This window comes from Oryctolagus cuniculus, chromosome 17, assembly GCF_051225735.1.
Source record: "Oryctolagus cuniculus isolate XC-2025 breed Fujian yellow rabbit chromosome 17, ASM5122573v1, whole genome shotgun sequence".
Lineage (NCBI taxonomy): Eukaryota > Metazoa > Chordata > Mammalia > Lagomorpha > Leporidae > Oryctolagus > Oryctolagus cuniculus.
Genome location: NC_142883.1, coordinates 3,824,372 through 3,836,884, shown reverse-complemented (window position 1 = coordinate 3,836,884; position 12,513 = coordinate 3,824,372). Strand labels below are relative to the sequence as shown.

The following is a 12,513-nucleotide window of genomic DNA, read 5'->3' as shown; positions in this document are numbered from 1 at the left end:
TTTAAATTTTGTTTGTTTGAGAGACATACAGACGAGCAGAGAGAGCCATCATCCTCCGGTTCACTCCCCAAATACCTGTAACAGCTAGGGCTGGGCCAGTCTGTAGCCGGGAGCTGTGACTTAGTCCAGGTCTCCACTGTGAGTGACAGGGACCCAGCTGCTCTGAGCCGTCACCTGCTGCCTCCCAGGGTCGGCGGTAGAGGTGGCCGGAACTGGGCATCAGGGCAGGTGCAGGACACAGGGTGCGGCGTCTTGACTCCTCGGCCAGGCGCCGGCCCCAGCCCTCTGCTTTCTCGTGGGAGCTGCAGCCATGGAGACGGCGGGCGGTGCGTGTCGCCCTGTGTTTAGGACACTGTTTCAGGGAGGACGTCACCCACAGGCTGTCGGGCTGAGTCTTGGCTCACCCTCTCCCGTTTGTTTTGCGTTTCTACCCACAGGCCTATGAGAGGAGGTTCCCTACCTGTCCCTTGATCCCAATGTTCGTGGACAGCGACACTGTGAATGAATTTAAGAGCGAAGACGGAGCCATTCATGTCATTGAGAGACGCTGCAAGCTGGACATCGACGCCCCCAGGCTGTTGAAGAAGGTACTGCGGGGTGTGCGGGAGGTGGCGCCCGCCCGCCCGAGGACCGCGCGCGCTGCTGCTGCCGGCTCATGTGCCGACTGGTGTCCTTAATAAACCTCATTCTCTGTTTCTGTTTTGAAGATTGCAGGAGTTGATTATGTTTATTTTGTCCAGAAAAACTCACTGAACGCTCGGGAACGCACTTTGCACATTGAGGCCCACAACGAAACGTTCTCGAATCGCGTCATCATTAACGAACACTGCTGCTACACCGTGAGTCCCCGGGGCCGCCTGCAGGGCGGCGCGCGGGCCTTCTGCCTGGCTCTGGCCCGTGGCACTGCAGAGTGGGTGACGTGGGGGCTGTTTCTAAACACCCTCGCCGTGCCACTGCTTTCCTGTCCCCCCGTGGCATTTCAGAAGGACCGAGCGCCGAGTGCGTCTCTCTCGTCTTCCCACTTCACTGTTTGCACACTGTTTCCCAGAACAGCTCTTGGCTGATCCTTCACATAACCTCCCCCAGCTCGCCTTTACCCTCCCATGGCGCCTCCTCCACGCCGAGCCCAGCAAGACTGGTCCCTAGTGAGCCTTTACCCTCCCACGACGCCTCCTCCACGCCGAGCCCGGCAAGACTGGTCCCTAGTAAGGGTCACCCTCCCACGATGCCTCCACCATGCCGGGGCCCGAGTGGTCCCTAGTGAGGGTCACCCTCCCACGATGCCTCCTCCACGCCAGGGCCCGAGGCCCGAGTGGTCCCTGGTGAGGTTCACCCTCCCACGATGCCTCCACCATGCCGGGGCCCGAGTGGTCCCTAGTGAGGGTCACCCTCCCACGATGCCTCCTCCACGCCGAGCCCAGCAAGACTGGTCCCTAGTGAGCCTTTACCCTCCCACGACGCCTCCTCCACGCCAGGGCCCGAGTGGTCCCTAGTGAGGGTCACCCTCCCACGACGCCTCCTCCACGCCGAGCCCAGCAAGACTGGTCCTTAGTGAGGGTCACCCTCCCACGACGCCTTCTCCACACCGGGGCCCGAGTGGTCCCTAGTGAGCCTTTACCCTCCCACGACACCTCCTCCACGCCGGGGCCCGAGTGGTCCCTAGTGAGGGTCACCCTCCCACGATGCCTCCTCCATGCTGGGGCCCGAGTGGTCCCTAGTGAGGTTCACCCTCCCACGACGCCTCTTCCACGCCGGGGCCCGAGTGGTCCCTGGTGAGGGTCACCCTCCCACGACGCCTCCTCCACGCCGAGGCCCAAGTGGTCCCTAGTGAGGTTCACCCTCCCACGACGCCTCCTCCACGCCGGGGCCCGAGTGGCCCCTGGTGAGGTTCACCCTCCCACGACGCCTCCTCCACGCCGGGGCCCGAGTGGTCCCTGGTGAGGGTCACCCTCCCACGACGCCTCCTCCACGCCGGGGCCCGAGTGGTCCCTGGTGAGATTCACCCTCCCACGATGCCTCCTCCACGCCGGGGCCCGAGTGGTCCCTGGTGAGGTTCACCCTCCCACGACGCCTCCTCCACGCCAGGGCCCGAGTGGTCCCTGGTGAGGTTCACCCTCCCATGACGCCTCCTCCACGCCGGGGCCCGAGTGGTCCCTGGTGAGGTTCACCCTCCCACGATGCCTCCTCCACGCCGGGGCCCGAGTGGCCCCTGGTGGGGTTCACCCTCCCACGACGCCTCCTCCACGCTGGGGCCCGAGTGGTCCCTGGTGAGATTCACCCTCCCACGACGCCTCCTCCACGCCGGGGCCCGAGTGGTCCCTGGTGAGGTTCACCCTCCCATGACGCCTCCTCCACGCCGGGGCCCGAGTGGTCCCTGGTGAGGTTCACCCTCCCACGATGCCTCCTCCACGCCGGGGCCCGAGTGGTCCCTGGTGAGGTTCACCCTCTCACGACGCCTCCTCCACGCCGGGGCCCGAGTGGCCCCTCCTGAGGCTTTGCAGCAGATCAGCTCGTGTCACTTCTCAGCTCAAAGCCTGGCAGCCTCTACGCCCCCCAGTCGAGCCCCGAGCCCCTGCGTGGCGCACGAGGCCCTGTCTCTCCTGAGCACTCTGCCGTCCCTCCTTCGTGGCTCCTGCCTGGCGTGAGGCTGCTTCCTGCGGCTTCTGCTGCAAGTGCTGGCTCTTCCAGCCTTGCTGTGCCCCGTCTCCTGCCCCCTCCCTCCCCCTCCAGCCTCTGCTGCTCAAAGCTGCCCTGACCCTGAGTAATTCTGCAGCCGGACCCCGATCTTCCTTTTTCTTTAATAAAGATTTATTTATTGATTGATTTGAAAGTCAGAGGGAGAGACAGTTCTTCCAGCTGTTGGTTCACTCCCCAGATAGCTGCAACACCGTGGGCTGGGCCCGGCTGAAGCTAGGAGCTAGGAACTTATCTGGGTCTGGCATGTGGGTGCAGGGCCCAAGCACTTGGCCATCTTCTGCTGCGTTCCCAGGTGCACCAGCAGGGAGCTGGATCAGAAGTGGCGCAGCCAGGACTCAAACTGGCTCCCATATGGAATGCCAGCACTGCAGGCGGGGTCTTAACCGGCTGCACCACAGTGCTGACGCCGACCTCTGATCCTTTAAGCCCTGCCCCTAGTTCTCTTTCCAATGGCTGTGTGGTTCTCTGCCTGTTAGATCTGCGCCAGTCGTCCTTGTCCCCTGCTGGACCGTGGGCAGCACAGACGAGGCAGGGGATGCTCCGAGGGTGCCGAGTGGGGGACGGAGCAGGAGAAGTGGAGCTCTCCTTTCCTACCCATTTTTGATATCCTGGAAAAGTTGTTATTTGACCTTTTCATGACTTCGAGCCACTGTGGTTTCCAGCCGCTGTGTGCGTTCAGTCAGCTGGTTGGGGAAGCGCGTGTTTCTCGTCACGCGTGTCTGAGGAGCACACGGACACGTCTCAGTGCGGCCCGGTCAGTGAGTGTGCTTTCTCTCCGCCCGCAGGTTCACCCTGAAAATGAAGACTGGACTTGCTTTGAACAGTCTGCGAGTTTAGATATCAAGTCTTTCTTTGGGTTTGAAAGTACTGTCGAAAAAATTGCCATGAAACAGTATACCAGCAACATTAAAAAAGTGAGTTGCTATTGGGGCTCTGTGGAAGGTGTGGGCGGGAGGTGGGGGATGGGCTGGGGAGGTGGGGGGTGGGTTAGGGAGGAGGGTTGGAGATGGGGGATGGGTTAGGGAGGGAGGGTTGGGGAGGTGGGGGATGGGTTAGGGAGGGAGGGTTGGGGAGGTGGGGGATGGCTTAGGGAGGGAGGGTTGGGGAGGTGGGGGATGGGTTAGGGATTAGGGTTGGGGAGGTGGGGGATGGGTTAGGGATTGCAGGCCCCTTCTTGAAGAGGAAACTCTTTGAGGCCTGGCCCCTGCCTTATCCTCAGAGGTCAGGGTTCAGATGGGGGTGGTGCTGACAGAGGTGAGGGGGTACAGGATGCTCCTGGCCATTGCGTTCTCTGCCGGGAAGGGTGGACGCTGGGGCGGGCAGCGGCCTGGGGCTCACAGCACCCCCAGGCTCGCCTCTGCCACGTGGTGAGACTCACCCATGGGCTCCTGGGCACCCCCGCCCTGGATTGTCGGGTTCGTCTTCCCTGCGAGACCTTCTCACTTCCTGCTGCCTGTCGTTGAACTACACCAGCGGGGTTGTGGGCACTGTCTGAAGGCTGCTGGCAGTCAGGCGGCCGGGTTGGCATAGGCGTGTGTTGAGAATGTTGAGTAACCCTTCAGAGAGGAGGAAGAAGAAAAATTAGGAAAAAGTGAAAAACAGAGTCCTTTGTCTTTCCCCCTTGGTCTGTACAGTGGTTTTCAGTAGCATTTGCCAACTCGTGAGGGTGAATCACGTCTCCTGTGGCACTGCCGTGTGGTGGGAATGAATGTGGCACTGCCGTGTGGTGGGGATGAGTCGTGGCACTGCCGTGTGGTGGGGATGAGTCGTGGCACTGCCGTGTGGTGGGGATGAGTCGTGGCACTGCCGTGTGGTGGGGATGAATGTGGCACTGCCGTGTGGTGGGGATGAGTCGTGGCACTGCCGTGTGGTGGGGATGAGTCGTGGCACTGCCGTGTGGTGGGGATGAATGTGGCACTGCCGTGTGGTGGGGATGAATGTGGCACTGCCGTGTGGTGGGGATGAATGTGGCACTGCCGTGTGGTGGGGATGAGTCGTGGCACTGCCGTGTGGTGGGGATGAATGTGGCACTGCCGTGTGGTGGGGATGAATGTGGCACTGCCGTGTGGTGGGGATGAATGTGGCACTGCCGTGTGGTGGGGATGAGTCGTGGCACTGCCGTGCGGTGGGGATGAATGTGGCACTGCCGTGTGGTGGGGATGAATGTGGCACTGCCGTGCGGTGGGGATGAGTCGTGGCACTGCCGTGTGGTGGGGATGAATGTGGCACTGCCGTGCGGTGGGGATGAGTCGTGGCACTGCCGTGTGGTGGGGATGAATGTGGCACTGCCGTGCGGTGGGGATGAATGTGGCACTGCCGTGTGGTGGGGATGAGTCGTGGCACTGCCGTGTGGTGGGGATGAGTCGTGGCACTGCCGTGTGGTGGGGATGAATGTGGCACTGCCATGTGGTGGGGATGAATGTGGCACTGCCGTGTGGTGGGGATGAATGTGGCACTGCCGTGTGGTGGGGATGAGTCGTGGCACTGCCGTGCGGTGGGGATGAGTCGTGGCACTGCCGTGTGGTGGGGATGAATGTGGCACTGCCGTGTGGTGGGATGAGTGACCGGACGCGGGCTGTGTTCCTTCAAGGGCAAGGAGATCATTGAGTACTACCTGCGGCAGCTGGAGGAGGAAGGCATCACCTTCGTGCCCCGCTGGACCCCGCCTTCCCTCGCGCCCTGCACGGAGACCACGGCGAGCGGGAAGCAGGCAGCGGCCGCGGCTGCCACCCCAGACGCCGCCCTCCGGGAGGGGCTGTGCAGCGAGGCCTGCAGCACCCCGGGCGGCGTGCCGGAGCCCGCCGCGGGGACCCCGGACGGTGAGTCTTAGGCTGCTGCCTTCCTAGAGCAGGGCTGGGCGCTGTGGGCCCTGCCGCACGCCACCTGCCTGCCGTCGGCCATCTCGGGAAGGGAAATCCGCTCTTGGTTTTGGCGCCGTCCTCTGCCTTATGTAAGCACGGTCTTGTGTCCGTCTTCGATTTCACTGGGAAGGTCGCAGCCACCGCTCTTGTGGAGACCAGAGGCGTTTCCTCTGCCTCAGTAGAGGCCCCGAGAGCACTGTCCCCGCCCTGTGGCCCCGGCAGCCTCCTCCGAGCCCCTCCTCCTAGTGCCGGTTCCCTGTGCTTAGGAAGGGCTTAGGACCCCCGGTCACAGGGTAAGGAGGCGCCGAGGCCTTGAGTGACACGCCCGCAGAGGTAATGCCCATGGTAGAGTCTGAAACGCTGGAAACACAAGGAAAGCCCCCCACTGGAAAATTAAAAACAATTTATTTGAAAAAAAGAGACAGAGAGAGACCTTCCATCCACTGGTTCACTTCCCAAATGGCTGCAACATCTGGGGCTGGGCTGAGCTGAAGCCAGGAGCCAGGAACACCATCCTGGTCTCCCACATGGGTGGCAGGGACCCAAGCTCTTGGGTCATCTTCTTCTTCTTTTTTTTTTCTAAGATTAATTAATTTATTTGAAAGGCAGAGTTAGAGAGTGGCAGAGGCAGAGAGAGAGAGGTCTTCTGTCTGCTGGTTCACTCCCCAAATGACCACAATGGCCGGCGCTGTGTCGATCTGGAGCCAGGAGCTTCTTCCAGGTCTCCCATGTGGGTGCAGGGGCCCAAGGACTTGGGCCATCTTCTACTCCTTTCCCAGGCCATAGCAGAGAGCTGGATCGGAAGTGGAGCAGCCGGGATTCGAACCGGCGTCCATATGGGATGCCGACGTTGCAGGCGGCAGCTTTACCCGCTATGCCACAGCGCCGGCCCCTCTTTATTCAGACTTGATTTAGATGCACTTTCTTGTTTGGAGACCTGAGGTTTCTCAAGCAGAGGTACCCGGAAGGGTCCAGGGAAGGCCGGAGCCAGGACACCAGCCTGCGGCTTGGTCTGCAGTTTGACCTCACAGACCACGGCGTCTCTGCGGTAGCCGGCTCCTGAGTTCTCTTGCGTTATTGACTTATTTTTTAATCGCTGCTTTACGATTTTTGACGGACATGCAGTGCTTGCCCAGCACTGGGCGCAGGGCCGCGTTGCCGCATCCGCACTGGGTGCCCGTCAGGGCAGGTGGCTGCCAGCCTGCATCTCCCGCGGACGCCGCCGTCGCTGCAGGCTCGGCCCAGGCCCCCGCGCTGCCGTCACCGAGGTGGACCTGGAGGCCCCAGTGCCGGTGTCCCTGCGTGAGCCCTGCCACATGCCCTGTGTTGCAGACAAGCTGGACGCAGACTACATCAAGAGGTACCTGGGTGACCTGACCCCGCTCCAGGAGAGCTGCCTCATCCGGCTCCGCCAGTGGCTCCAGGAAACACACAAGGGCAAAGTGAGTGGCGCCGCTGTGAAGGGGGGCTGGCTGCCGTGGTGTGAAGGGGGCGCTGGCTGCCGTGGTGTGAAAGGGGGCATGCTGGCTGCCGTGGTGTGAAGGGGGCGCTGGCTGCCGTGGTGTGAAGGGGGGGCTGGCTGCCGTGGTGTGAAGGGGGGACTGGCTGCCGTGGTGTGAAGGGGCGCTGGCTGCCGTGGTGTGAAGGGGCGCTGGCTGCCGTGGTGTGAAAGCAGGTAGCGCGCTGGCTGCCGTGGGTGGGAGCGCCCCCCGCGCCCGGCTGAAGGGCGCTGACTGGGGGCGTTGGAGTCCGCGGCGGCACGTTGCGGTGCCCCTCCGTGTGGGGTCGGCTGTTGTCTCCTAGACTTTCAGCAGAGCAGTGTGACTTGAGAACAGTTAAATGTCGAGTTACAAAGCAGACTTGTGTTCTGAGTGCTCACGCATTTTAATTTTCAGAACGTTTGGAAGGAATTGAGAGTTCACAATTAGAGACGTAAGGATTTTGGCAGAATCTTGGCCTCGTGAGGACTCGGGTCGGCCGTCTTAGGTGGTAGGCCGAGGCGGGTCTGTGTCTCACCGCCGTGCCCAGGGCTTAATTCAGGGAAGCCGCTCACCAGAGACGGCGACTCAGGACTGTTTGCTGCTCCTGGCTGCCGTTGTCGTGTGCTGGCCGCGTGCTGGCCACCGCGTCAGCCCTTTCTACATCCCCCAGCAGCCCCGTGGGGCAGGTCTGTTACTAGCACCTCTGCTCGAGTGGGAGGAAGCAGGCCCACCTCCTACAGCTAGCGAGCGGTGGCGTCAGGATTTGAACCCAGGCTGTTAGGTTCCAAAAGCCACCTTCTCTTTTTTTTTTTTTTTTTTTTTTTTTTTTTTTTTTTTTTTTGATAAGCAGAGTGGATAGAGAGAGAGAGAGAGAAAGGTCTTCCTTTGCCGTTGGTTCACCCTCCAATGGCCACCGCGGCCAGCGCACTGCAGCCGACGCACCGCGCTGATCCGAAGCCAGGAGCCAGGTGCTTCTCCTGGTCTCCCATGCGGGCGCAGGGCCCAAGCACTTGGGCCATCCTCCACTGCACTCCCTGGCCACAGCAGAGAGCTGGCCTGGAAGAGGGGCAACCGGGACAGAATCTGGCGCCCCGACCGGGACTAGAACCCGGTGTGCCGGCGCCGCTAGGTGGAGGATTAGCCTAGTGAGCCGCGGCGCCGGCCCCAAAAGCCACCTTCTGAACCACTTGCGTACAGCTGGTCCCACCTGGTGAAGGTGAGGCTGTGGGCTTTGCGTTGTGTGCCCGGCGCGGGGCTGGGAGCCAGCTCAGGTTCCCTCCCACTCACTCTTCGTCCCCGAGGACCGCCCACACGAGCCAGGGTGTGGCACTGGGGGACTCCCGTGCCTTGCTCTCTGCTGAGGAAGAAGCTCACCGATTGGCAGTGGCGTCTAGAGAAGGTTCTTGTGTGTCAGCAACGCCACCACCACCGAAGCCAGCACCATCTTGTAATCTGTTGGTTTTTTTTAAGATTTATTTATTTACTTGAAAGGCAGAGGGACAGAGGGATCTTCCATCACTGCTTCAGTGCCCAGATGCCTTCAGTATCCAGGGCTGGGCCAGGCAGGAGCCGGGAGCCGGGGGTTCCCTGAGGGCCTCCACCATGGCCGGCAGGGCCCCAGTGCCCAGGCCATCCGCCCCTGTCCCCCCGTGCCCGGGCCATCCTCCCCTGTCCCCCAGTGCCCGGGCCATCCTCCCCTGTCCCCCAGTGCCCGGGCCATCCTCCCCTGTCCCCCAGTGCCCGGGCCATCCGCCCCTGTCCCCCAGGTGCGTCAGCACAGGAAGCTGCACTGGAAGCAGAGCAGCCGGCACGTGGCCCGCACTCAGACACGGGGTGTGGGGATCCAGGCGGCAGCTTAACCCGCCCTGCCAGTGCCTGCTGCGTCTGTGGGGAGTCTGTCCCCCTGCTGTGTCTGGCGTGGGGAGTCTGTCCCCCTGCTGTGTCTGTGGGGAGTCTGTCCCCCTGCTGTGTCTGTGGGGAGTCTGTCCCCCTGCCGTGTCTGTGGGGAGTCTGTCCCCCTGCCGTGTCTGTGGGGAGTCTGTCCCCCTGCCGTGTCTGTGGGGAGTCTGTCCCCCTGCTGTGTCTGTGGGGAGTCTGTCCCCCTGCTGTGTCTGGCGTGGGGAGTCTGTCCCCCTGCTGTGTCTGTGGGGAGTCTGTCCCCCTGCTGTGTCTGTGGGAAGTCTGTCCCCCTGCTGTGTCTGTGGGGAGTCTGTCCCCCTGCTGTGTCTGGTGTGGGGAGTCTGTCCCCCTGCTGTGTCTGGCGTGGGGAGTCTGTCCCCCTGCTGTGTCTGGTGTGGGGAGTCTGTCCCCCTGCTGTGTCTGGTGTGGGGAGTCTGTCCCCCTGCTGTGTCTGTGGGGAGTCTGTCCCCCTGCTGTCTGTGGGGAGTCTGTCCCCCTGCTGTGTCTCTGGGGAGTCTGTCCCCCTGCTGTGTCTGTGGGGAGTCTGTCCCACGCACATGACGGTGCACAGATGGTAATGCACAGGCCAGTGCTGGCAGGTTCAGGGAGTGCTGTGTGCCCTGGTGTGAGCCGCACCATGCGCATTATTCAGACTGATGCTGGTCTTCTAAGTGTCGAAGAATTTTTTGGAAATAGCTAATTTTGAACAATGTAATAATCAGCTCCCTGTTGATGGGAAGTGGGAGTTTTATGAATCTTAGTCCCTTAGCAACTTTTAACATTGCTTAGAAACCTCTTTCTCTCTGAATAGATCCCGAAAGATGAGCACATTCTCCGGTTCCTGCGAGCTCGGGATTTTAATATTGACAAAGCCAGAGAGATCCTCTGCCAGTCTTTGACGTGGCGGAAGCAGCACCAGGTGGACTACATCCTGGACACTTGGACCCCGCCGCAGGTCCTTCAGGACTACTACGCAGGAGGCTGGCATCACCACGACAAAGGTAGTGCAGACGCACAGCGTCTGTTTCTGTCCTGCTCTCTCGCCGTGTCACCGGAGACACTGGGTTGTGCACGGAGCAGGAGGGGCCTGCTCACATGGGGGATGGGAGCCCGTCCCTGGTGCAGAGAGAGGGCTGCCTTCCGCCCCAGGCACAGCTCTCTCCAGGGCCAGCCTGGCATCTCCGCCTCTCGCCACACAGCACCTGGACGCGTAGCCCCTGGGGCGGGGACTTCACGTCCTTCCTAGTGCATGCACCTGGTTTTGACTCATGAAGAATGAAGTGGGGATGTCTGGGGCGGTTTTCCGGGAGCACAGAGCTGTGGTGATAAAGGTCTTAGCGGTGGCGTTGGCCTCTGATGCAGCTCCGTCAGCACAGAGCCTCACCCCAAGCACAGGTCCGGGACAGCTGTGCACCTGCCGTAGCCGCCGCCCTCTGCGCAGGTGCAGACCCTGCAGCGCCAGCGATGGCACTGACGCCCGATCCGGATTTGCACGGCTTGGGTGCAGGCGCTGGACAGAGGCCCCGGGGCTGCCAGGAAGTGGGCTCCCGCCCCTGCTCTGGCCGTGTCCTTTCCAAGCCGAGGGGCTCCCCTGTGTGTGTGTTCCCGACTTATCGCCTGTTTCTCCCAGCTAATGCAGCGTGACTCTGGAGCCCATAGTCCTGGTGTTCAGTCCTCTTGTGCCCAGCCTTCGGGGCTACAGAGCTTGGTAGTGAGAAATGGTTCCTGGTCATCCCCGCCCTGGCCTCCGTGCACACGGTGCAGGGTCAGTGCCTTCTCTGGAGAGCCATCCAGTCCTTTTCTTTCCCATGATCCCCTTGGCACTGAGTGGCAGGAGCCTAGGTGGTGCCGACTCGGGCTGCCTCTGGGTGGCTGGCCCAGGTGATGGCGTTAGTGGGGTGTGAGCCGGACCCTCTGGAGCTCCGCCCGTGAGGGCTGCAGAGAAGCAGGGCTGATATGTGCCAGTCAGTTTGGATTTGAGGATTTCCAGACTGTTCTTGTTTACCTTGGTCCTTAGGGTGGGGACTGAAGGAAGCTGGCTTTTTAAAAATGTTGAAATTAACTTTTTAGGAACCTATAAATGAAAAAAAATTCTTTTTTAAGAAAGGAGGTTTTGAAAGTATTCTGCATTTGTAGAAAAAATACCTGTGGGCGTCAGCGCTGTGGCTCAGCGGTTTAAGCTGCCTGTGACACCAGCGTCCTGTGTTGGAGTGACATTTGAGTCCCAGCTGCTCCACTTCCAAACCAGCTCCCTGCTAATGTACTGGGGAGGCAGCCAGTGATGGCCCAAGTGCTTGGGCCCCTGCTACCCACGTGGGAGACCTGGGTGGAGTTCTTGGCTCCTGAGAAGTGAGAGTGAGAGAGAAATCTTCCATCTACTGATTCACTCCCGAGATGGTCGCAACAGCCAGGGCTGGGTCAGGCCAAAGCTGGGAGCCAGGAGCTTCTTCCGGGTCTCCCATGTGGGTGCAGGGGCCCAAGCACTTGGGCCATCTTCCACTGTTTTCCCAGACACATTAGCATAAGGGAACTGGATTGGAAGTGGAGCAGCCAGGATGTGAACTGGCAGCCCATGTGGGAAGCCGGCAGTGCAGGCAGGGGCTTGTTATGCCACAACGCAGGTCCCTTCCTTGGAGTTTTCTTGGGAAGACGTGGGCTACCTCCCCTCCACACTAGGTGGTGCTTCCGTGAGGAGCGAACTGCGGCTTGTGTGGAGCGCGGGCCACGCTGGCTTGTCGGGGCTCTGAGGGTGGAGCGCGGGCCACGCTGCCTTGTCGGGGCTCTGAGGGTGGAGCGTGGGCCACGCTGGCTTGTCGGGGCTCTGAGGGTGGAGCGTGGGCCACGCTGGCTTGTCGGGGCTCTGAGGGTGGAGCGTGGGCCACGCTGGCTTGTCGGGGCTCTGAGGGTGGAGCGTGGGCCACACTGCCTTGTCGGGGCTCTGAGTGTGGAGCGCGGGCCACGCTGCCTTGTCGGGGCTCTGAGGGTGGAGCGCGGGCCACGCTGCCTTGTCAGGGCTCTGAGGGTGTGGAGCGTGGGCCACGCTGCCTTGTCGGGACTCTGCGAGTGGAGCGTGGGCCACACTGGCTTGTCGGGGCTCTGAGGGTAGAGCGTGGGCCACGCTGCCTTGTCGGGGCTGAGTGTGGAGCGTGGGCCACGCTGCCTTGTCGGGGCTCTGAGGGTGGAGCGTGGGCCACGCTGCCTTGTCGGGGCTGAGTGTGGAGCGTGGGCCACGCTGCCTTGTCGGGGCTCTGAGGGTGGAGCGTGGGCCACGCTGCCTTGTCGGGGCTCTGAGGGTGGAGCGCGGGCCACGCTGCCTTGTCAGGGCTCTGAGGGTGTGGAGCGTGGGCCACGCTGCCTTGTCGGGACTCTGCGAGTGGAGCGTGGGCCACACTGGCTTGTCGGGGCTCTGAGGGTAGAGCGTGGGCCACGCTGCCTTGTCGGGGCTGAGTGTGGAGCGTGGGCCACGCTGCCTTGTCGGGGCTCTGAGGGTGGAGCGTGGGCCACACTGGCTTGTCGGGGCTCTGAGGGTGGAGCGTGGGCCACGCTGCCTTGTGGGGGCTCTGAGGGTGGAGCGT

General features: G+C 61.9%; 1 protein-coding gene across 6 annotated transcripts in view; it reads left to right on the top strand.

Moving 5' to 3' along the window:
• The window catches only part of SEC14L1 (SEC14 like lipid binding 1), a 61,589-nt gene that overhangs the window by 34,797 nt on the left and 14,279 nt on the right, over positions 1-12,513 (top strand). For 5 of the 6 annotated variants that reach the window (XM_051827997.3, XM_089317725.1, XM_089317726.1 and 2 more), the window contains 6 exons: positions 438-587; positions 708-839; positions 3,483-3,611; positions 5,288-5,516; positions 6,891-7,000; positions 9,750-9,939. In XM_051827997.3, the coding sequence (XP_051683957.3) occupies positions 438-587; positions 708-839; positions 3,483-3,611; positions 5,288-5,516; positions 6,891-7,000; positions 9,750-9,939 (940 nt within the window). The remainder of the gene's footprint in view (positions 1-437; positions 588-707; positions 840-3,482; positions 3,612-5,287; positions 5,517-6,890; positions 7,001-9,749; positions 9,940-12,513) is intronic. The other variant, XM_070060245.2, reaches the window with a different exon arrangement.